Here is a 25,591-nt window from a genome sequence, read left to right as displayed (position 1 = left end):
AATAAATTTGAAGGTGCATGAACGCATGTACACAGACGCATCTCCTATTGGTAGGTGTTCAACAAAATTCTTCTAAGAATACAGTGTTGGGAGCCATATACATCTTAAGTGTTGATTTTAAAAAGAAGTTAGACCTTCTGAGAAAGGCGTATTGATTTTAGCTTAGGAAAAGCTGTAATGCTTTGACTTGCTGTTTTTACTGCAGTTGCTATAAAATGTGATAAGTCATATTGGTGACCTTTGATTAAACCTTATTATGTGATTATTTGTGGTGCAAAGACCACAGAATTTGTTAGCTTTGATAACAAGTTCATCAGCAAGAGCCTTTCAATGATTTTGTTGGCTTATAGACTAAATTTGAACTGGAGAACACCATTGGCTTTGAATTGTTTTTATTAGTGTTAATTCCATGTTTCATAGATTGATAATTCCAGTTGTGATTTATGTGAGAGATTAGTTTGAGCTGGTTGAAACATTACATTTCATAATAACTATGTCAACATCTATGTTAGTTAACACATAATGTAAGTATTACTTTAGTATTTCCAATTACACATACTTGGATTTTAGTAACATGTTTACAGTAGTAAATGATCATGAATTTTTCAAGTATATGTTTTGAAAGTATTGCCTGAAGTGAAGTTGGAGAGCAATTAACTGAGCTTCACTTTTTTTCCCTCTCTCCCCTCCTCTCTTTGTTTTGCTAAAATGAAGGATACATCTTTCAAGCTACATTTAATCTTTTATTACAGTTGAAAGTACAAAGACTTCTGAACAATACTAAGCTTAATTAATAGCTAAATACATTAAATTTAATCTTTAGTAGTTAAGATTTAACAATTTTTAGTCTTTAAACTTTAGCCTTTAGTTTCATTTGAACCCTATTGTTGACATCCATTTGAGTTCAGGTCTTTCTTGAAGAGAATTCTTAATCTGAAGTCATGTCTCTTGTTTACTTTCTAATCTTTCATTGTATAGTCTGAATATGATGAACTGCTGAAACGAAGTTCTACAATTAATGTCTGAAGCACTAGATATATTTTATGCCATGTTTGGCAGTCATTTATATATATTGTTTCGTAATGGAAAAGTGAAGACTGGCAAAATTACACCTATCTGCATTCAGAAAGAATGTTTCTTACATCAGACTCTTAGGGTTGGGGCACTATGTTGCCAGAAATATGATTCTGATAGTATATTAAAGCATCATGTGTACTAGTTTCAGCTAAGAGCACATATTTATTTGAAAACTATATTGTAGCAACAGTCATAAAATATTTAGGGTATTACAGCTGGCATATCCCCATCGCTTCACGGGATCAATATCTTACCTCCTGTTTCAAACAATTGCATAAAGAGCAAGGTTCACAAAGAAAGTTAGGTCCTCACCCTGCATAATGTTGCATCCGTTGACAATTATGACTGCCATTAAGAAGACATATATATGAATGTTAAATATTCTTTTGAATCCTGTTATGCAGGATTTGACTGTTGCAGTGGCATATTCCACCCCTTCCCCATAGAGTCATTTCAGCCCTGTTCAGGTGTTAAGCTGTGCCCCTGCTCACACATTAGGATGCACGGCAATGTACACTGCCCCCATTTCTTATAATTTGCAGTGTGTGGTGCTCACCTGCTCAGTTTGAACCTTGTCATGTTATGTGATATGGTCTGAAGAGGAATTCTTCTAGTCTTTGCTTGAATGGAAGACTAACATTGTGGAATCAGGAACCCTGATAAAGTTATACTCATGGAGCATTCAAGTGAATGTGAGTAGGTTTCTTTGTCAATCATTACCCCATAGGAAGCAAGGGAATAGAGATGATGTGCACTGGGATGTAGGGAGAGGGCAAGTATGTGATGCTTGTGCATCAGTGTACTCTGGTCAGTATCCTGTCTTCCTGCCCAGAAGGAATACTTCGGGCTGATTCCAGCTCTATTATGATTATTATCGTTGTTGCTATTATTTTCTGTACTACCCAATAGTTGAAGCTCTCTGGGTGGTGCACAACAAACAGATAAATTACAATACGTATACAATAAAATACAGTACAGTGAAATCATAAAATATAATATGAGATGTATTTATTTTATTTACTTAAAACATTTTTATCCCGTCCTTTCCGATAATGGCTAAGGATGGTTTACAATGATTATTTAGATTTAAAAACTAAATTTAAAGCCATTTTAAAGAAAGCTGCAAAAGCTTACTTAAAATAAGTCACAAGACTTGTCAAGCAGTTAACAATGCCCCAATATAATATAAAACTAATTAAGTGCTCTGTCATAGAGGGCAGTCTTCACTAGTGCCAAAAGGATATCAGGGTTTGGCTCCAGGTGTACCTCAGTGGGAAATCTGTTTCAAAACTGGAGGGCCACCACAGAAAAGGCCCTTCTCTTTGTTGTCCTTTAGAGATGGCAGTTGGAGGCAGGTAATTTGGGCCCAAGCTGCATAGGGCTTTATGGATTAAAATCAGCACCTTGAATTGGGCTCAGCAGCATATGCAAAGGTAGCTAATGCAAAATGGGCCACAATTAGTGTTAAGTGCTTGAACCTTCCGGTCCCTGTTACTAATGTGGCTGCTGCATTTTTCATAAACTGCAGCTTCCAAACAGGCTTCAAGGGCAGCCTCATGTACAGTACATTGCAGTAATTAAAGATTACCAGAGTGAAGATTACTGGAACTAGGTTATCTCTGTCCAAAGAGGGGCATAGCTGGGACACGAGCCAAAGCTGGCAGAAAGCACTCTGTGCTACTGGGGACAACTTAACTATTTAAAAAGAGTTGAAGTCAGAATGTGCTCTGTAGTAAGCATGCAACCTTTTTGAAAGGGTGCCAATGTCGTAAATAAATAAATACATTTACATTTGTTACCTGATTTTTATTATATAATAACCCCAGTGCATGGTGCAAACAATTACATTAATAAAAGAAAACAAATGGGGGGGAACAGTTAGAACCTTCCTTCCTGAAAGGTGCCTTTGGCTGCTCCCTGTAAAATGATGGAAAGACAAGAGGATATGTAAGTTCTAAAGTTCAGACACAGCTGGTCAGGAGCAAGGCCTAGGGCTGGTGAGAACCAGAAGACGTCCCTCCCCATGCATTTCCCCTTGAGGACACTTACTGCTTTATCCTGAAAGTAGAGTAATTCTAAGACAGAGCATCTCTCTCTCTCTCTCTCTCTCTCTCTCTGTGAAAGAGGGGTGGGGGTGGGTGGCAAGAATGGACTAAGATAGGATTTCATGTGTGTTTATGATTTCCAGTAAAACTTGCCAGAACTCACCCAGTTTTATTTGTGGGCTCCTCTCTCAGGACAAACAGACTCTACACTCTGAACTATGGATAAGATCAGGATAGAAGGGGCAAATCTGTCACAAAAATAACTACTAGAATGGGAGAATCTAGCAGTGGTTATTATGCTGAGAGTAAGGGCAGTAGAGTTAGTAAAAACATGAAAAAGAAAACAGGTATTCTTGATTACAAAGCACATTTAAAAGAATTTATTCAGCTTCATAACCTTCTTGCAGTTTATCTCAGTAAGTCAGAACCTCTCTGTTAACCTTTCTATCCAAAGCAGTATATATCTTTTATATATACTGAAAGAACTACTGAAATTAGCATTGTAAACATTTGGGGATAGGAACACAGAATACAATATTGTTGCTAAAGGATAACACAAAAGTGGATTGAAAAGCCCTTTGAAAATAATCTGTGGTGTGTTGCTTGCTTTCCTGCTAATCCACATTACTCCTTACAAATGATCAGCTACTCCTCCATTTGCCATGACTTGTTTCTTAGTCCTCTTGCCCATTCCTGGCATGTGCCCTATGGACCTTTGTAACATAACTATAGCAGCTTAATTTTCTGCTCTGCTAATGAGTGAAAATATATTCTTTAGCAGAGTAAAATTTATTTTGTAGATTCTTTAGTAATTTTGGAGAGATTTTGTGCAGATGTTAAAACACAGTGAGTACTGTGCATAAGGGATATTGGACAAATCTTTCTGAGAAAGTTTTAACAATTAATATGCACAGGTTTGTCTGAAGGTGAAAAAACATTTTTGCTGCCTAGGGAGGTGAAAAAGTGGAGGAGTAAAGTGTAGTTCAAGATGTAATGGTGAGGGGATAGCAGTAGTGAGATCTTGAGATGTGGCCAGCAGGGTTTTTCACCACTCTTGCTATGCAGCGCTCTTACTATTTTAAACAACCTGCCATCAAATGATGTTGCCAAGTTCAGCTGTCACAACAAGCTACTTTAAACAACTCCACAAAAACCATTTATTCTTAGGGTAGCTTCTTTTGCAAAATAACCCATGGCTGAAAGGCTGTTTGGGATTCAGACACTATGCTAAGTTACATTGCAACCACTTCATTGCACTGACATTCCACCTTTTTTCCTCTTGCAAGAAACTCAAGATGGCTTACAAAATACTCCATTTTATCCTCACAACAGCAACTGTGTGAGATAGGCTAGATTGAGTGTGAGTGACTGGCCTAAAGTTACCCAATGAGCTGCATGGTCAAGTGGTGACTAGAACCTGGATCTCCCAGGTCCTTAGTCTAACATACAGTGGTACCTTGGCTCATGAACGCCTCATTACACGACCAAATTGGGTCGCAAACAAAAATTTCATTAAAAAATTGACTCAAGTCATGACCTTCACATTGGTGGCAACTGCAATTGTGCTGGGGGTGGCGGGGGGGAGATGTCTGAGATCGCGCCCATCTTTCCTGCAGGAGCTCAACTGTGATTTCGGTTCCCGGCACAAGTACACCTGTCTACTCCCCCCTGAGCATGCCCGCATTCACACCCATCTCCCCACCACAGCGCCTTGGGATGATGGGCGCATGCAGGGATGACAGGCATGATCGTGGTTGTGCTGGGGGGCGGGGAGATGGCCGTGCTTGTGCTGGGTGGGGGGGGGGGCTGGGAGATGGCCACAGATCTTTGTTGTTCTTTGTCACTTTGCTTCACATTTTTCTGATTAAAAAATAGTTGCAGAATGGATTTACCTTATTTACATTGAACCTTATGGGGAAATTAACTTGACTCACAACCAATTTGAGTCATGACCAGAGTCCTGAAATGGATTAAGTTCATGAGCCAAGGTACCGCTGTACAACAATTTGCCTCTGCAGTGTTTTCTTTTCAGTTTTCAATTGTCAATTGTTCTTCAAGAGTCTCAAAATAGGAACAGCCTTCCTACCTAATTGGGAAAGTAGTAAAGTACATAAATATTTGGACACAGCTGTTGTGCAAGGTTAAATTTAAATAATTTGTTGCTTTGCCTTTGCAAACTTTTTATTCATCTGTAAGTTATAGAAGAATAAAATGTCATATGCTACCAATACTATTAAAAATCCATGCAAATTAAGTTTGCTGTCAGATATATTGTGACAGTAATACTTTTAAAAGTGTTATTGTGGTGAAGCAAGTTTTGTGGCAGTTGCTATTTTAAATTCTGTGTTGTTAGTGGACTTTTGACCTGACACACCTCTGAAGCAAGCCATTAATGTCAAATACTGTGAAGTCTATCAAACTGCTCAAGGAAAAAAGCTGTACTTTATCAGGCTCAATGAAAGCATTGTCTTAATACAATGGAAAATGAACTGTAACGTTGTTCCAGTTGTTAATGCTTTGGCCAGATACTACAACAAATGATTTACATTGGTGTTCATGTAGGTTACAATGGGCATGCTGGTTTCTAGTTTTTAATTGTTAGGATAACATTAGAACATGAAAAGTGTTGTGCTTTTTGTGGGGGGGGGATGATTTTGAACACCTTGCACTCATACTTAGGAATGTTTTGATAAACTGTCAGGTTCATTTTTCAACATGGACAGATATGCCAGAGCATCCCTTTACGTTTGATTTATTCCAGTTTAACTTCTTTTGATACAGGAAATCATTGGTGTCTAAATATACAGACACTTGCAATCTGCCTCATGTGAGCTTGCCTTTTAAGCCTCTCTGGAAGCTGCATCTGGTACAGAATGCAGTGGCTCCAGTGTTGATACGCATCACTGGTAGGACCCTTATCACCCCAGTCTTAAAGGATCTACACTAATGGCCAATTTGTTTCCAAGCTCCATGTAAGGTACTTATGTTAACACATAATAACTTGGGTCTCAAATAGCTGAAAAAGCATTACCTCCTCTCTAGACTAGTTCAGCTAGTAAGATCAGTGGGGCATGCTGCTGATCAATACTGCTGCTCTTGAGGTTTGCAGAATGGTGATGAATGAAAGGGCCTGGGGATGTAGAATTCCCTCCCTTCTGAGACTGACAGTTTAGTTGGCTTTAATTTTATTACCATTATATTATTTATTTATTTTTATTTATTTATTGTTATAACAATTATTATATTGTTAGCTTGAACATAATTCAAATTTTAATCATTTTCAAGTCAACATTGTACTATCCTTTTATGTAGCATGTATCATATTAAGATGAAATGTACACAAAAGAATGTAAGATCACATGGAACATTGAATTCCTTAACTAGTGTGACTGATATTGTAATCCTGTACAGACTTACCTGAGAATAAGCCCCATGAACACAGTGGACAGAACCCACTGAGCACCTCCACCCCTGCCAGTTGTCATCCATTTTGCCAGTTCCCACATCACCACTTGCCAATTTAGCACTACTGGGGCAACTTGAAATGAACAGAAATGCTTCTTCCTTAAAGGAGGCAGGTTGGCAGAGTTTGCATAAGAAAGCTTCAGTGACCTGCCTCCTTCCAAAATCAAGTGTGAAAATGCTCTGGAACTTTGTAAGTAGAACCCACTTGCACAGTGATATTGGCAGGAATCACTGCATGAGAAAGGAATTGTCAGGACAGAAAGCAATTGTCAGAGATACAAGCACCTTATTGGATTCTGCCCACTGTGATGCACTAGTTTATGGTTTTTAAAAATTAATTATTTAAAATACTTTTTGGCCTCCATTCAGGGCAGAAGCTCTCCCAAGGTAGTGTACAGCAATAAAAAGAATAAAACTAGTATGATATTAAGAGCACAGTCCCTAAAAATAAAAGCAGTAAGAAATACAATAGATCAACTTACTGATTGATGACATTTTCATATTTGATCCTGTTACGCTGTTGAGTAATGGGTACTGGCACTTCTGAATATACTGTAAAAATTCAAGTTTTAAAATTAATTGTTAAAGGTGCCTGAAGAAGAGTATCTTTCAATAGGCCTGGAGTACAAATCCAACTTTAAACAATGCTATTTAATTCATGTGTTCCTAATAGCAAATTTAAAAGGGCATACACTTGGCATTTGCCTAACACCCTAAGGCTTCTCTGTTGCTATGAAATAAAACATACTGTTCTCTTCTTACAGATTTACTTGCAAAACTTAATCAGCTTTATGAATGGGTATCACGAGCCTGGTTTTGTGTGGGTGATTTTCCCCATTGGGCTTATTATTGTGGTGGGTGCTGCCAGTTTAACTATTTAAGCTGTAGGGTATTGGGTGGTACCATGTTATGTATAAACCTGGTGAGGGTGGGTTGTTGATCTGTTTGAAAAACCACCCACAGATCTGAAAGAGCCCACTGTTTCTGTGTGGCTTGTTAATCATCCCAATTGCCCACCATTGTCAGGTTCACATGTAATGACAAGCCACAGTGTGGCCTGATACAGCTTAAATATTCAAAATAATAGCCATTGCTCCAATGAGAAATTCCAGGGCAAATTTACCCATGTGGCTTCTCTTTACATGCAAGTCAGGTTACTGTCTTTTGCTTTTTCTACTAGGCTCCATTCTTATAGTTGTTCATTCAATATTCCATTGACAATTACAAAGTTTAAAAAAAACAATTAAATATCTAGTCTTACAAACTGCAACCACGTAAGAATAAAAATAGATATGGTGAAATAAAACAAGAGTCTAATAGTTACCTTGGTGAGAAAATAGAAAACTGTACATACTGCTAATAGAATCTTCAGTTATACTGAAAAGTAGTTCTCCTGCCTGTAATTCATTGCCAGTATATAGCTCTTTTATCACTCACAGTAAGTTGACAGTATGCATTATTTTAAGTATTCAAATCCTATAAAGTATGGTTCATATTAGCATTAGGGGCTCCACAAAAGCATGTCTTATCTTCAAACTTGTCTACCTGTTCAGGAGTTCACACAGAGTCTGTTTTCTCATTGCAGACATCTGCTGTTCAGAGATTGATGTATCTTTCAGTGTCCCAATGAAGCATGAGGCTTGCCAGCTATGCTTTTCCTGTCCAGATGCTTTGGTTCAACTCTCTCCAATGTGTGTGCAAATATGTAATTTGAATGTTCCATTCAAATCATACATATATAATTTGAATGTTAAGGCAAATGGGATGAGAGAGAAGACTGGACAGAAGGATTTAGGAGAGGAGGAAGCAAAAACAGGAAATACAGCCCCTGGCTGTGCAGTCCCTAGCTTCATGTGAGGATTCAATTGCATATTATGATCTGTAAATTGTATCCTTCCAATAGCATTTTAGCTTTTTAGGGATGAGGAAGGCCTAATTGGTTATGGAATACTGGCAAAAAAATTAGATCCCCTCCACTAAGCCAAAGCCACCATTTAATACAAACCATCATGCTGAGTTTTTTAGATTACTGTAGAAAATAAGTGTAAACTCTAGTTCCTTTTTTGGATACCAACTACCTAATGTTTCTTTTAGAACTTTTAGTACTCTGCAGAATGCTTTGAAAAAAAGAAGGGAAAGGCTAAAAGTGAAATCTTTCACTCAAGATGAGCAAAGAGTCCGAAGAAGTCAAGTTCAATATTTAAAGCATAAAAGCTGCCACATAGCTTATGAGAGCAAATGGCAAAAATGTTTATAGTTTGTGACATGACCATGAAAAGGAAATCAAAGCTGACCAACTATGGCATGTAAGACTATTATGAGTGATCACTGCAGGAAGGGATTAAGCTGGCTCTGTTGGAAGAGTTTATCCCTGAATTGATACAGAAGAAATTAAGTTTATCCTTTGCTGACTTCAAGTTAATTTTGAAAAATAGCCAAGATGGTTGCAGTATTTCCAAACTGGCCAGTTCATTACCTCACATAATAAGAAAATATGGCAGTTATGTGAGGAAGTAGTGAAGGCCCTTTGTAATGCAAAATACTTAGCTTAAATTTAAAATGTCAGGTGCACTGTTATATTTAAAACCTGTTGCCAAGCCAGTACTGATGGCAAAATAGTGTAGTTGATTGAGGTATTTACTGGGCCTTTTCCCTATGCAGCATAACATTGTAAACTGTGCTAGAAACTCAATATCTGTGATGAAGTTTTGCACAAAGGGCAAAATTGCACTGGGCATTTTATTCTATATTACAAATTACTTTTCTGGTTTGTAAAATACTAAACTATGTTAAAATGAAATTAAACAATATAAAAATGTGCCAATGTAATAACAATAGGAATGAACCAAACTCAACCCAAAGCTTGCTAAAGAAATTTTAGTCCTTTTAAAATCATAACTACTTTCAGTGTGACAAGAAATATCTAGGAATATCCCCACCTCTTTACCTGCTCGGAGCAATATTACCATATCTTCACAGCAAAGAAGATAGAATCCTAGGTAGGAGTGTCCCCCACTAAAACAGCCTTTGTATTTGAATTAGCCCATCGCATCCATACGACCATAACTTTCAAGCACTGTTCAGGTTAGACAGCTCCTTTGAAGCAATGTTCAGTTGAGGATCATTGTTATACTGATGGCAATCAACTCCAAAGCTTTTGGTCTTGTTTGGCAACTTCATTCAGATATTGAAAAGCATTGCAGATTAAATCAAGCCCTGTGGGTTCCCACATAGCATATCTTAGGATGCAGACAATGTCCTCAGTTGTCACCCTCTGTCCTACTGGTCAAAAAGGAAGATAACTATTGGGCACAATCCCTTAAAATATTGTAAGGAAAATTGTGGTCTAATATAACAAAAGCTGCTGAGAGGCCCAACAAAATTTAGAGCCAAGCATTTCTTTTGTCCATATTTCACCAAAAAATGGGTGATGATCCACCAAAGGAACCAAAGTGATGTCAGACCCACTGGTAAGGGTAAAGGAATGCATCTTTTGGGAATGCCTGGACAAATTACCATATGCTCAATCACCTTAAGAAAGAGGTTGAAACAGGTCTAGACTGTCTTTAACTTTGATTAAGAGTGGATGAACTTATCCCACCTACAACACCTGGGAAAGCCTACTATCTTTCAAGGTGGTATTTATAATTCTGGTCAAAACTCATAAAAATGGTGGGCAAGGATCCTACTGTTGATTGTGAAGACCCCCCACCCACATTCAAGAACGAAGTCTATATTTCCAAAGTGGACAAGTCAACATGATCTTAGCAACTAATAGCTATTTCCAGTGCCACTATTATATAGATCACATGAAGAGCAGAACGTGAACTAGATTAAATGTGGAGTTGTCAGATGAGGATAGAGCAAAAATCACACAGTGAGCTATAGAGGACCTGCCATGTGAAAATTCATGCCTAACAAAAGCCCTTGAAGACACTCCAACTGGATAGACTTAAACTAGTAAAAAGTCATTTCTTTGCTGCTATTGTTGCCATCTCATCGGTGTACAGATAGGATCTGTTCAGTGTGATCCATCAGATTTGGCATGCCCAACAGTTCTGTAGCTGCTTTCTCATCTACACCAATTCCAACAGCAATTGGCAGCTTTAATAACAGATATTAATACTCTGAAATCAGGCCCCAAAAGATTTTGAAAGTGCCCAATGCACCTTCTAGTGGCCACAATTGGAAAGTACATGCAGGCTGTTTTGTCACAACATGACAAGTTGCAGTGGGTTTTTTTTTTTTTTACTGTAGTTTGTCATGTTTGTCCAAATGCAGTCAGCATGTATTTCAGTATGGTAAGTTTGATTTTTAGAAACCACAGTAAGAAAAATGGTTTATTCTATGGTTTCTCATGACCTCCAAAACTGAGATTGTGGTTTCCAAGGGTCAGTAGTACAACCACTACAGAGTCCCCTGAAAAGAGTGAAAACTGCAAGATCTGCTCCAACTATCCATTACCTGCTATCCTGTTCTGCCTAGCAATAGATGCATTGCTGCCTGCCTTGCTCTGTTGGACTGCTGTACACTCCCATCGCTTTCAGGCTTCTCTGCCTCCCCTCAGGTATCCCCCTGTAGTTGTGTTCGAGCAGCAGAGAAGTACACTGCACTGCCTGAATCACAGAGGTAGCCAAGAATGCCAACCCAATGTATAGCTGCTGTGAAAAAGGCAAATTTTATGTGAGGCATAATTAGGAGAGGGATTGAAATAAAGCTGGCAAGTTCATACCCTCCTTGTACAAATATTTCGTGCAATTACACTGAGAATATTGTTTACATTGGTTGCTGCACCTGAGAAAGGATATTATTGAGTTGGAAAGGGGTTAGAGAAGGGCAGCTAAAAAGATGAAGAAGCAACTCCTCTGTGAAGAACAGCCACAGCAACTGGGATTGTTTAGCTTAGGAAAAGTGAGGAGGAAGTTGTGTGGACTGTGTACCCCTGGGAAATGCAGCCAGTACTGGGACTGAAGCAGGAAGGCAGGGACATTGTATCTCAACTGCTTCTGCCACCCATTCTCAGGGAAAAATTGGTAGTGGGCACAGCAAACCCTTACCAGTCTTGACAAAATGGTGATCCACAGCCTTGGCACCATGGGCAATTCCCCAAAGAAGTGACATGGGAAATCGAAATAGTCTTCCTCTCACACCTTTCACTTCTTTGAAGTTAGAACATCTTGTCAGTACAGAGACTGGATATAAAGGGAATACTCTATGCAAGACAAGCCTTCCTTTGGCCTCTTCCCAGAGGAGGAAGCAAGCTCAGCAGCCCACAAATAGGTGGAGGCACTGGAGCTGGTGGGTACACAGTTGGAAGTGGAGGAGCCAGGTCTAAAGGCAAGTCAGCCAGAGGAGTTCAGAGAAGTGTCCTTGCTACAGGAGCCTCTATTCACACATGTTCAGTGTGCCACTTGTCTGCAGAACAAGAACAAAGCAAATGGTTAGGGATCTCATAATGTAACATGCTAGAGAATGGACTTATGAATTGTTCTGACATATGAATGAGCAGGAAAACCAAAGGCAAGCTGCTGACAACCTAGTCACAGTCTGGGTAAGTAACGATAGTGCCAGCATCATGTATGTCTCTGTGGAGATCATGAAGAAGGGCAAGGTCACCTCCAGTGCTGTGTATGGAAGCTATCGATCAACAAATTGAGGCCATCCAAAGGATCATGGTAGTGCTCTAGCCTGCTCTGCCTGTGCTGCCACCACAAGCCCTGTTTCTGCCCTTCTGCTATGGGTTGCTGCAAGCAGGAACCAGCTGCTTCCTGGTACTTCCCCTCTCTGGTCCTCAAATGCCTCCTCCACCCATTCTGGCCACTGAACAGCACTGACACAGCCAGGAAGGGCTACCAGAGAAGGTCCTCTGTCTTGTATTAAACTCGAGTTGACTAACTCTGGCATCATTTTATTATTTATTTATTTTTACATTTATATACTGCTCCCGTAGTCCTCCAGGGCTATCTGGTCAGTGTGGCCAAAATTAATTAAAACAACTGTAAAATTCATACAATAATACAGAAAAAAAATACAATACAGTCTCTTTCCCCATCCCTTCTTTTTCTCCTCCTCCTTTTTGAATGCTCCAGTGCACTTCCTTCAGCAGATATGCAGGTATCTGAGGCGGAAAGAGTGACAGTCTTGGTGTGTTGACCATGATCCTTTCTTGGCTGTCACTCTCCAGAGCAGAATTGAGTCCTTGTTTCAGGACAGCACTGCCCCTGCTGCAATGGCTATTGCATATGCGTATCTCCTGCCACTTCAAGGTGCAGTGTGTTTACTGTATAATATGCACTAGCACTATATACAATACTTTTCCTATGTGGTGAGTTCTGCTACTTCTCACCTCCTATTTCTTTGGTGACCTGCTTTGCTCCCCTCATTTTAGCATTAAAGGAGAAGCTTCTGCATTCACAGTTTACACAGTGAACAGAAAAAAAAATTCAGAGATGTATTCCAGGATTCTACCCATGTTAGGAAAAGGGGGTTTCTGGCTGGATGCCCTGATTCCACCTTGTAAGCTGCCTGTGGGGTGGGGTGGGGGGAAGCAGAACATCTTAGCAGGGACACTATGCCTGATGGCTGTTCCTTCTGCAGCCAACTACTGATGAAAATGTCTGCCAGTTTGGACTGAGAGAGAAGTGCTACAATTACTTCTTTTGTAACTAAGGAACTAAGTGCAGATGCATGCCCTGGCACTGGACTCTTCTTCATGAAGAGGTGGTATGGATTTCTATGTTGGACATGCATGCTTGAGATGATGCTCAGTTTTGCACTGTCTTCTACGTATTCAGAGCCAGCTTTGAGACCATTGCTTCCAAAACCAGTCAGGTCATCCAACAGGAAGACATGGTGGTAAAATGTTCAACTGAACTAAGGAACTACCTCACAGTCACCCTGTACAAACATGTTTTCAACATTGGCTACCTTCCCCTGAGTACCACCTTTGGTATGGATAAGTCTGCTGTGGGTGAGATCTTTCAAGAGGTGCTTTGAGTAATCTTGAGAGTTTTACCTGATGGACTTATTTATTTATTTATTTATTTATTAAGACATTTTTATGCCGCCCCATTCGCCAAAGCCTCGGGGCGGTAGGAGATAAGGTAGGAGATAAGCTCCTATCAAGGTAGGAGAAAAGCTGTGAAACATGAAGCACTTCTGGAATCCTCAAAACCACAGTGTACTAATCAGAATAAGACTGCTGAGGTCCATAGGGAAAAACTGTAAGGAAGATGTCCTTTTAGAATAAGAAAGGAGCTTTTGATTGCTCTATAGGGAGTGGTAAAGTAAGGAAGCAACTTGCGGCCAAAAATAATATTGGACTCCAACTCCTAGAATGGCAAATGACCATGGATGAAGGGTGTTGGAATCCAATGACATCTGGAGGCCCACAGTGTACCTCTACTTTAAACTGCATAGTTGATATAGATACTACTACACACAGGATAGTATCCAGTGTTACTCTATGTGTTAGTTGCACATAGAGTATATCTATTGAAAGACTTAAATTAGTCCTAATTCACTTAAATCCCTCTCTTTTCAATGGGTCTACTCTATATAGGATTAACTTCAATTACTACACATAGCATCCCTGTTGTTTATTTGCCACGTAAAACAAAATTTACATATTGTAAGACTGATTACTTGCTGCTAATTGTCATTAAGCTATTTTGTTAAGTCAGATTCATTGAAGTTGAAAACATATGACGCTTCTACTGTAGGCTGTTGTGTGAAGCAGCCTATTCAACTGGTTTGCACGGCACAGTAAGCCAGGATTCCAGAGAATGGGTTTTCTGCTGGTGTGTGCAGCCTATTCACTCTTGCTATGCTTCTCCCTGGCAGTTCCACCCGTAAACAAAGGATTTTACATGTGTTGTCCAAACAGAGAATTCTAATTTGTGACTGTGACTTAGGAGCAGAGCTACAAAACATGCATTATAAAGTTGATATTCTTGCTTTCATCTGTGAAATGGTGGAGGATATGTTTACAGAGTAAGTGCAAATATTGAACACATCAAATTTCTGTAGCATTTTTGTCTTCTCTCCTGCATCTTGTGAAAAGTGCCTGAAGTACAACAACTTCAGTCTTGTCATTTTTGCTTCCAGGAAAATTTTAAATTATTTGCTGTAGGACCAAAGCACTCAGGCAAGAAAGTTTCACAAAAGGGTTTCTTCTCTGTCCTTTGATCTCTCTATGCTCCCCTTCTTCTACCTTTGCTTAGCTTTAAACAAGCCAAAAGTAAATTGTGATGGCATTTCTGCTGTGATTCACTTTTGGGGTTATTTATTATATTTAAATCTCACTTTTTCCTGAAAGGAACCTAAGGTGGTAAATAATTCTGCTCTATTTTATTCTCACAACAAAACTGTGAGGTAGGTTAAGCTGAGAGTCAATGACTGGCCCAAGTACAGCTCTGTCACTATCACAGGACATATTACACAAAATAAGGCACTTGTTAAAGAAAATGTTGATACTATTTGTATTAACTGTTTTGGATTAGAGACGGGATATGACCAGAAGGAATTTTATTTTTAATTACATAAATACCCTCCCATAAAGAGCTCATTGGTTCTGTAAGGTACACTTGTACCTGTTATTAGAACACAACTCTGAAATAACAGCTTGTTTCTGGAAAGGCAGAAGTTAAGTTAATAAGTAACAACTTAGTAGCTTTCCAAAGTTGTCAGGAAGAACACAGAGTGTTAGGGATAGTTCTGTTGGAAGGCTTTCATATCAAACTTGTTCTTATTTAGCAAGCTACTTTCTAGTATGTATGCTTAAGAGTTGCACCTTAAATATTTTCTGTTTGGATATTTGCACAATTAACAAAACAACTGTTCAAGCAAAGCCACACTGGTTTGGATGTTAAAATGTTTGTATTCAAGCTGTGTGTTGAAACATTTAATTTCCTCTTGTTTCCTGTATGCTGAAGGGAGCTGGATAGGAAATGCGGGGGGATGAGTACAAGATGAAAGAGAACAGGCATATAAATGAAATGTTGCAATAAAACATCATGAGTATATCTTAGATACTTGCAATAATGCTTTAGGAATTAGAAATATGAATTAACATTTTAATTCATTCTCTGGTAAAGACTATCAACAAACAGGACATGGAGCAACAACCTTCAAGCCAGTGAATTCCAATCACTGGGAATAGGTGCGAAATTAATAAAAGCCTAAATAAGCTACTATTATAATTTATAATAATATTTTAATATAATCAATTATATGTTACTCTTAATGTGTTTAATATAATAGTATTACAATATTTGTATTCTGCCTATTCCCAGTACCTAGATTCATGGTGGTTTACATTAAAAATGTGTACAATTAAATATAAGTAGAAATATTCAACAGTTAAAATATTATTAAATCTGTTGAATATTAAAAAGTATTACAAAAATTAAAAATGCTAATAATATGTATGGTGGAACAAGTCCAATTCAGTCTTACAAATCTAGAATAATCCCAAAGGTCTGCTGAAATGGAAAGACTTTTACTTCCTGTGAAAGCACAAGAGGGATGGCACCAATCAGGCCTCCCTGGGGAGTGTGTGCTACAGCCTTGGAGAGGCCACCAGAAGTCCCTCTCCTGAATTCCCACAAGCATGCCTGTGAAGTCCTCCGCATGGGTGCTTATTAGAAGCCAGCCCTGTGTGAACACTTCTTGGGCATTATCTCTCTTCTGCACATTTGACATGCAGCCTTTGTGCTGCAAAAGAAGGTTAACAGTTGCACAAGAGAACTACAGTGAATGTGAAAGTTTGTGGACTTCCTCTTTCTGTTTGCTTCTTAATTGAGGGCCCAGCATGAGAAGAAGTTTGATTAAAAGAAGAGGGTCGGGTACTGAGATGGATAATCACACCTCTAGGCCTGACCCTAGCAAGGTAGTGCTGGCAGTGGCAATGGTTTTGCCTTGCAACACTGTGCATTTTCTCCCTTTGCCATGTGTGATAGGTGATATACTAAATTGGTATATCATGGAAGATTAAAAAGTTCAGCCTTTTCAAGGGCCTATACTAGGCACACACGGACATTTCCTCAGCTGACATAATTGTTTCAGAAACAAATCCACACTGGGTAGTGGTGGACATTGAGGTTTCCAGAGGTGAACTGGCCCTAAGATCTAGGACGCAGATGCAGGATTCACAACACACTTTCTAGTGTGCATTGCTGTGTATGCTTGCAAAGCATCTAGACCCTAGTGGGGTGCTAGTTATGGATTTTACCTGTATACAAGCAATGCCAAGGAAGTAAAAAGTGTGATGGGGTGTGTTGGGATGCTGTGGTAAGAGTCCAATCCTCATCAGATCAGTTCATGAACTGGATTAGTTTGTCAAACACTTTGTGGGTGTTCAAATATATTTGCAGGCTCATTGAAATAGGTGGCACAGTTAATCCTATCACCAGCTGCTCCCTGGTTTTAATTAAACAGCTGATTGTTCTGTAAGGTTTATGGCATATACATTATCTTCTAAGACTTTCTGGAAAGTAAGGTGAAATAGACCCCATTTTCATGTAGCACTGTTACTTTCTTCATTTGCAGTTCTCTTCCCCTGCAAAAATGAGGGAGAAAGGTTTTTAAAAGGTTAGGAGAATTTTCAGTGTGTGTGAACAAGCACTCACATGAGTGATGAAGACAGAGAAATAGGTGCTTTTCATGCTTTGAAGGATCTACTTCCCATAATCTATTTGGGTTGTAAATGCTTACAGACAGACAATCAACCTTGTATGTACACAAAGAAACCACAAAATGAAAGGAATTCTGTACCAAATCAAGCCTCTAAAGGAGAGCAGTGAGAAGTTAACTGAAATGGTAGAGACATGAGTTTTTGTGTGTACACAGAAGGTGGAAACCAGGGTGTCCAGTAAGTCCTCTGCTTGGGGCAAGGAACAAGGAAAGAGTCATCACACTTTTAAAAGATAGAAGAAAGTTGTTGAGTTTGTGTATGAAAAAAAGTTATTACTAGGGAGCAATGAAGACAATATGGCAAAATATATATTATCTTTTGCAGAGAGAAGAGGACTTGAATGCATGTGGATCTAATTGAAAGAAAGAACATGTATGTATAGGACAGAGCTTTGTGTAGAGCTGAAATTTCTCTTGCTCTGTTTGGTACAGCAGCTCCCATTGCTGGAAGGAGTGTGTACAGGCATGTATACACACACACATGCAGATTGTGTTGTGATTAGAGCCTCTGCTCATGGGCAGTATTGAGATGCTGGCTGCCAATGATAAATTCATTTGCATTTTTTTAATAATAGCATTGGATGCATGTGTGTACACTCCATCTCCTCTGTATATTGCTTATGCTGCTCAAACTGGTCCTATAACTGGATTCATTTTTCATACAATGATTTAAATTATTGAAAACTGAACTGTGTCCTTCACTCTAGTGATAAACATTTCAGTTTAATGTACAGTTGTAAAGATTAGAATAATGAACTTGAATCTCTAGAAATGATTTGTTAGCATAGGCTTGACTCATAAACAGATAACCTGCGAAAAGTTATAATGGTGCTTGAAGGATATGCTATACCTTTCCCAGAAGACTCTGAAATTTAATATTGTGTGAAGAACAGTAGAGCCTTACTTTTCCTTTTATTTTCAGGAATGAAAGTTTTGTTTCATTTTGTTAAACTGTGAGGGGTTGAATTCTGCATTCTCTGTGTTGAATCAAGGAACTCTAGTGGAAGTGACTAAGTAATTAAAAAAAACCAATTTATATAGCTAGTGTAATGAGGAGGATTACATTATCTAGTTGAGTTTTGTTTTTTTGATAAAGAAATGGTGAAAGTCCTGTCCTTCGATGCTGAATTTTCTTTCTTCATTAGTTCTTTGAGGTCATTATATAACCCACAGAGCATTAGCCTTGTTCTATCCCATATCTTGAAGATACTGATCTACTAGATACTTTTCTGTACTTATTCTTACATGTCTCCTTCCACAGCACCAATTTTTATATACTGTTGAATGTAATATTAACTACATTTTAAAGCTTACCACTTTTAAAATAAAGGCAATCATGGATTTTTAATGGTTTTTGTATGTAAACTCATTCTTGCTCATGATTGAGCAAAGGCACGTGCATTTCTATTTCTTTGACATGAGCCTCACCTTCTTACTTAGACCAGGTTCACTTGTAAGGACAGTTCAAAGTATAAAGGAATATGGGTTCTCATTAAATTGAGTGTTGCTGTTGAATCATAGCTTGTTATCACATGCAAACCCTGCACTATGGTTAAACTGCAGAGATTCAGTCTCTTTCACGGGGCTTCCTATCCCTTCAAGTCCTGGTCTCAAGTGTTTGTACATGGTGTTGGGTGATCAAAACAGATTGGGGATTCTGCTGGTGTACCATGCACCCTTTTGCCCAATGGACTCCTTGCCGGAGCTGATGGAGATTGTCTCACACCTGGTGTTGAGGATCCCCAAGATGTTGGTCCTGGAGAACTTCAACTTCCATGCCGAGGCTGTTCTGACCGGGGCAGCTCAGGACTTCTTGGCCACTATGACATCCATGGGGCTGTCTCAAGACATCACTGGCCCAACACACAAAAGCGGTCACACTCTGGGCCTGGTCTTTTCAATGGGGCAGGAAGATAGTGATCTGGAAGTGAGGGATCTGATGTTAACCCCTTTGTCATGGTCAGATCACCTCCTTGTGAGGTTTAAACTCGGGGCCAGTTTTACCCTCCATAAGGCCTATTAAAATGGCCCGCCTCTGGAGTCTTATGAATCCTGATGGATTCCTGAGGGCTATGGGGGAATTTCTGGTTGACAGGGCTGGCACTCCTGTCAATGCCCTGGTTGATTTATGGAATGGAGACATGACCCAGCTGATCAACATGGTCCTCTTCTGCCATGCAGAGCCCACATGGCACCCTGTTACATGCCTGAGTTACAGGCGATGAAGCAGGCTGGGAGACGACTAGACCATAGGTGGAGGAAATCCTGTGCCAAATCCAGCTGAACACTGCTTAGAGCTCATTATTGAGCCTAGGCTATGGTGGTGAGGGTGGCGAAGAAGGAATTCTTCTCCATTTCCATTGCATCTTCACAATGCCATCTAGCTGAGCTTTTTCGGGTGGTGCAGGGCCTGTTACACTCTGGACCAAAAACTGACCTTATTGTATCTTCATTGGCTCACTGTGATGACTTTGTCCAGTACTTCAGGAATAAATTGCTCAGATTTGCCACAAGCTGAGCTCTACAGTTGATGTGGTCCTAGAACAGGAAGTGTCCAGAGCACCATCTGGTCCATCTTTATTGGATGAGTTTCAATTGTTGTGCCCTGAGGATGTGGACAAGGTGCTTGGACAAGTCAAACCCACCACTTGTTTACTCGACCCTTGCCCTTTATGACTACTCATTACAAAGCCAAGGATGGGATTTATACCTGGGTCCAGGTGGTTGTTAACACTTCTCTGAGGGAGGGTCGGGTTGGGTCCCCACCCCTTTGAAGAAGGTGGTGATGCAGTCCATCCTGAAGAGGGCGAACCTGGACCCAGAGTTGGCCACCCACTATAGACCGGTGGCTAACATCCCTTTCTTGGGCAAGGTGCTCGAGCAGGTGGTGGCCAAGCAGCTCCAGGATTTCTTGGAGGAAACTGACCATCTGGACCCATTCCAGTCTGTTTTCAGGCCTGGCTATGGGACTGAAATCCCCTTGTTTTCACTGTACAGTGGAGAGGGACAGAGGGAGTGTGTCCCTGTCGGTTCTGCTGCTTTCAATACCATTGACCATGGTGTCCTTCTGGATAGACTGGCTGAGTGGTTCCACTTCTACTTGGCTGGCCGATTGCAGAAGGTGGTGCTGGAGGATTGTGGCTCTGTGCCATGGCAGTTTCTCCATGGAGTTCCGCAAGGTTCCATTTTATCTCCCATGCTCTTTAACATCTACATGTTAAAGAGCATGCTGGGAGAGGTCATGCGGGGGTTTGGGCTGCACATCAGTACACTGATGACATCCCGGATCTACCTCTCTTTTACATCTAATCCAGATGAGGCAGTGACTGTCCTTAACAAGTGTCTGGCCAGGGTGATGGGTTGGATGGGGGCCAGTAAACTGAGGCTTAATCCAGACAAGATGGAGGTCCTATTGTTAGGCAGTTCAGCCTTCCAGATAAGTGGTTTTAGCCCTGTTCTGGATGGGGTTGCACTCCTTCTAAAGGACAGTGTGTGCAGTTTCGGAATGGTCCTCGACCCAGAGCTGTCCCTGGAGTTCCAGGTGGCCACTGTGGCAAGGAGTGCTTTCCTTCAGCTTCAGTTGCTTCATCAACTGCGCCATTATCTGGATGAGCAGAACCTAGCAACCGTGACCCATGTTCTGGTAACTTCCCAATTGGACTATTGTAATGTGCTCTACATGGGGCTGCTCTTGAAGACGGTCCAAATACTTCAGTTGGTTCAAAACAGAGCAGCCAGGGTGTTAACAGGGACCAGCAGATATGCATATACAATGCTGGTCCTTTACCATTTTCACTGGCTACCAATTGAAGTTTAGGCCCAATTTAAGGTACTGGTGATGTCCTTAAACAGCTTAGGACCTGGATATCTGAAGGAGCATCTCCTTCCTATGTGCCTGCCCGCCCCTTAAGATCTGGGTTGCAGGTCTTCTCCAGGAGAAGGAAACTAGGAGGGTTGCTACCCAGAGAAGGGCATTCTCCGTGGTGGTGCCCTAGTTATAGAATATACTCCCCAGAGAGGTTTGCCTGGTGCCAACACTTTATTCTTTTTGGTGCCAGGATGAAACCTTTTTATTTTCCCAGTATTTTAAGGTTTTGATTGAGATTTTAAATGAAATTTTAAATGGGTTTTTATTATATAGAATGGAAGCTGTGCTCCACTTTGTTTTATTGTAAGACCCTCTCGAAACCATTTGGTGGTTGTTGTTAGTCGCAAAGTCGTGTCCGACCCATTGCGACCCCATGGACAACATTCCTCCAGGCTTTCCTGTCCTCCACCATCCCCCGGAGTCCACTTAAGCTCACACCAACTGCTTCAGTGAGTCCATCTAGCCACCTTATTCTCTGCCGTCCCCTTCTTTTTTTGCCATCTATTGTTCCCAGCATTAGACTTTTCTCCAGGTAGTCCTTCCTTCTCCTTAGGTGGCCAAAGTATTTGAGTTTCATCTTCAGTATCTGGCCTTCTAAAGAGCAGTCAGGGTTGCTCTCCAAGGGACTGCACCATTTGGTAGTGGATGGTATTCAAAAATTTTAAATAAACAAACGAATAAACTAGAGGTTGTTAACCATAAAATACCAAAGAAAAGATCCCATTTTTGTTGGGCTTTAGCTTGTTTGTGGTTAAGTACCCATAGTTAAACCTCCCTGTAGAGTTTGCAACCTTGGTTGTTATGTGTGATTCAGGCCTTGACATTCGGAAATGTGTTTATTTTATTTCTGCCTTTCTTTGCTTTAGTCATTTTTTCCCATTCTTGGTTGCCATATACAAATAGGAAAATTGCTATCGTCTTGGTTTCCTCAAAGTTACTTCAATTCCTTTGCCTCTATGATTATACCAAATATGCTGGCTTACTGTCATAACAATGAAATTTACGAAATGCTGTCCTGATAGATTTTGCTTAATAAGTTAAAAACAGTTTATAAATAATAAATACATTCATTTATTTAAATGAATACTTGCATTTCCCTTTTCAGCTTCCATTTATGTCTAATATTTTTGGGCATGATTGTGAGTTTTATATCTCTAGGTCAGAGTCTCAGATTCTTAAAATAGCATTGATCTTTCAAACATATAGCTACACAATTTCCAGATAATTTTCCTTTTGTCATGTAACTCCTTTTTCATAAAATGCAGTTGGATTGAATAAGTCTTCCCATTTCATTTGCACAACAAAATAGGAGTTACACAACTATTTAATGCAATGTTTCATTTGAGGTCTATCTTATGTTTTTCAAACTGATGATACAACATGTTGCTGGTTAGTAGTTTAAATGTCTCAATAGATTTTCTAAGTTCTCTTAAACTAGAGTAACAATTCCACTATATGGTATTACATCATGCAATAAAATATGCCTTCATATGCTGAACCTTCTTTATGTTTACTCTTTTATATGCTTAAACTTTTTTATGCTTTATCTTTTCTACAGCATTAGTGAATTCCCTGTCCATGGGAATGATCTTCTTCTGTTCGCCCATAGTCAGTGTATTTACCAACATATTCAGCTGCCGAAAAGTAGCTGTTGTTGGAGCAGCAGTGGCTTTAGTTGGGCTTCTTGCAAGCTCATTTGTAAGGTAAGAATACAATTTTTCTTTGACTTCTTTGTTGGAAGGTACCATTGGCAGTGCATCACATTCTGGGCCATTTTGGATAACTATCTCATGATCTCCCAAGGACCCAGATCATGTATCCTTAAAGTACTTGAGGTTACTGCAAATTACTATACAAGCGCAAATACAACAAGTGAATTGCAATCCTTGTCTTCTTACATTTGTTGCCTCTCTAGTATTATGTAATGACTTCCTTATCTGAATTGCAATACATTTGAAAGATAGCCTTCAAGATTTAAACTATTGATTTGTGATGTATTTTCAATTATGTTCAGAAGAAAACAGTATTCTCAGGGTAGCATTTAAATGGATAAATTGTATTTTAAATATCTTGGGCATTTACATCTGTCTCATAAATACTGTCTAAATGGAACAGAAGTAATTAATATAGGTAAATGTTGAAAGCACTTCACATACATAATCTTAGTACTCTCTACAACAAACCTGAAAGGCAGGGCTAGGTATCATCTAGCCCATGAGGTTTTTCAGTCTGTATCTCTGGAATCTTCCCCCAGTTGTGCCTGGTTTTTCAGACCACACACATTCACTGGTCTCATTCCAGGTTATTGATATCATTTGCTTCACCCAATATAGTTGTCTTGGAATCTGTTTTTAAGGTTTGCTAGAATGAATACGTACTAATATGTCTTTCCAAGCTATTTAATTATTTTTGCTGTATATTTGCCCTACTCAGAGATTTCTTCATTCCTACTGCTTCCCTAATAATTTATACAACTGTAATTATGTTAGTTAACCACTATGCTATTTATAGAATTCTACCAGATTTGTAGAATTTATAGTTATAACTTACTCCTGATAATAATCACAGGGCTCCTAGAATTCAGAGAAATGGGCAACTAGTTTTGTGTACCCAAGGAAGATTTAGATGGGGGGTGGGTGTTAACAATGGATTGTTTTTCCTATGCCACATGGTAGGCCTCCTTTGAAACTAAGGGAATGCTAAAAGTGAGTTGTGAATGGCTTGGGAAATGTGGAAGGTCAAGGAGTCAAATTCTGTAAGCCTGGATGCACCTAGAGTAATAATGTTTGGAGCCTAGTCACATCTGTATTTTTGGCATAGGCGATGTTTCATATTTCCAGGAACTTAGTAAAGCAAATAGAAAGCTTGGAAATCAGCAACTGCAAATGAAATGTTTCCTGAACTTCTATGATAAGCTGTGGCAAGAGTAACTTGCTCTTTAAGGATTAGATAAAATATGGTTGCTCTTGAGAAATAAAGCAGTTATTGTGAAATTGGTATATTGTTAGGTGACAACTCTTGAAATGTTTGTTATGATTATATGTATGATAGATACTAGCAAAGTTTAAATAGATATTTGCACCTTTCAAGTTCAAATTATTTAGAAATATACTAAGGCAAATTTATGGAAATTTGTAGAATTAGTTTACCAGGAGAAGAGGGGCACACTACCCTATTTAAAAGTCAATCTGGTATGGTCAAACAATGTTTTCCTGTGGTAAAAGTGAAATGTATGTGTGGCAACATGTAGGTCTATGGAGTGTGAAATTTCTGTATGTGACTTAGCACTGGATTTGGGCTGTGAGTGAGTCCAAAAGGCAGCATGTGAATGAAAATGACCTTACAGATGAGGTTTATGCATGGTCAGTTATGGGATATTTTTAGCTGGAAAACCAAAGCAGCCATTAGCAGATGGTGTAGTCATTTACTTTTTAGAAAGATGAGATTATAGCAACAAACTACAGAGAGTACACAGAAATGGCAGAATTTGCTTGCTTATTCATGCCAACCATGCAGACAGTGTAGACACAGAAAATATAAAGTAACATGTAATCATTTTAGTTATGAATTATGAAAATATTCAGGTTTGATTAAAGCCAGGGCTTATTATACATTTGAAAATTAGGAACTGCTAGTTTTTACTTATGAACTGACTAATTCAAGTTTTAATGTCACAAGTTGTAAACTGCCTTGGGGGCTCTTGCTAGGGCCAAAGATAGTATAAAGATATTTACTTATATTTATACAAGTAATATTTATGTATACAAATATAAGTTTATATTTATATAAATAAAATAAGATGTGCATAACATTATGATTGACAGCCTTTTTCTGTTTGTTATAGATCACTTGAACCTCTCTACTTCACTTATGGAATCCTATTTGGTTGTGGTTGTTCATTTGCCTATCAGCCATCCTTGGTCATTTTGGCACATTATTTCAAGAAACGCCTGGGACTGGTGAATGGCATTGTCACTGCTGGCAGTAGCTTGTTCACTGTAACACTTCCTTTTCTTTTAAATGCCTTGATTGCCTCAGTTGGCCTATATAACACTTTCCGGGTCCTGTGTATTTTTGTGTTTATTCTCTTCCTGGCTGGCTTTACTTATAAGCCTCTCATTTCTAATGCCAACAGAAGTGAAGGAAAAGGCAAGTTCAAATGTCCTCCTGCAAAAACAATTTTCGACTTCTCCATTTTCAAAGTTATGGGTTATCGAATATGGACTTTGGGGATCGGAACTGCCTTATTTGGATACTTTATACCTTATGTTCACCTAGTAAGTATCATGTTTTTTTCTTATTTTTAGATTTTATTTTCCATGTAACTAAATATATTGAACTGATGCATATTTTTAAAGTACTAAACATTTCCCCTTGATAGTCTAATTCAGGCTTAGGCATGTTGTGCCTATGATAATCAGGGTGCTTCCAGACACCTTTCCTG

At 39.3% G+C, this 25,591-nt stretch overlaps 1 protein-coding gene across 1 annotated transcript in view; it reads left to right on the top strand.

Moving 5' to 3' along the window:
• Positions 1-25,591, top strand: part of SLC16A10 (solute carrier family 16 member 10) — a 55,207-nt gene that overhangs the window by 10,497 nt on the left and 19,119 nt on the right. Inside the window, exons 2-3 of the mRNA XM_044426366.1 lie at positions 22,706-22,850; positions 24,992-25,424. Of these exons, the coding sequence (XP_044282301.1) occupies positions 22,706-22,850; positions 24,992-25,424 (578 nt within the window). The remainder of the gene's footprint in view (positions 1-22,705; positions 22,851-24,991; positions 25,425-25,591) is intronic.

The sequence above is a fragment of the Varanus komodoensis genome, unplaced genomic scaffold (genome assembly GCF_004798865.1).
Source record: "Varanus komodoensis strain SLA01 unplaced genomic scaffold, ASM479886v1 scaffold1, whole genome shotgun sequence".
NCBI classification, from domain to species: Eukaryota; Metazoa; Chordata; class Lepidosauria; order Squamata; family Varanidae; genus Varanus; species Varanus komodoensis.
The sequence above is the reverse complement of the archived record's forward strand: the minus strand, read 5'-3'. Positions and strand labels throughout refer to the sequence as shown.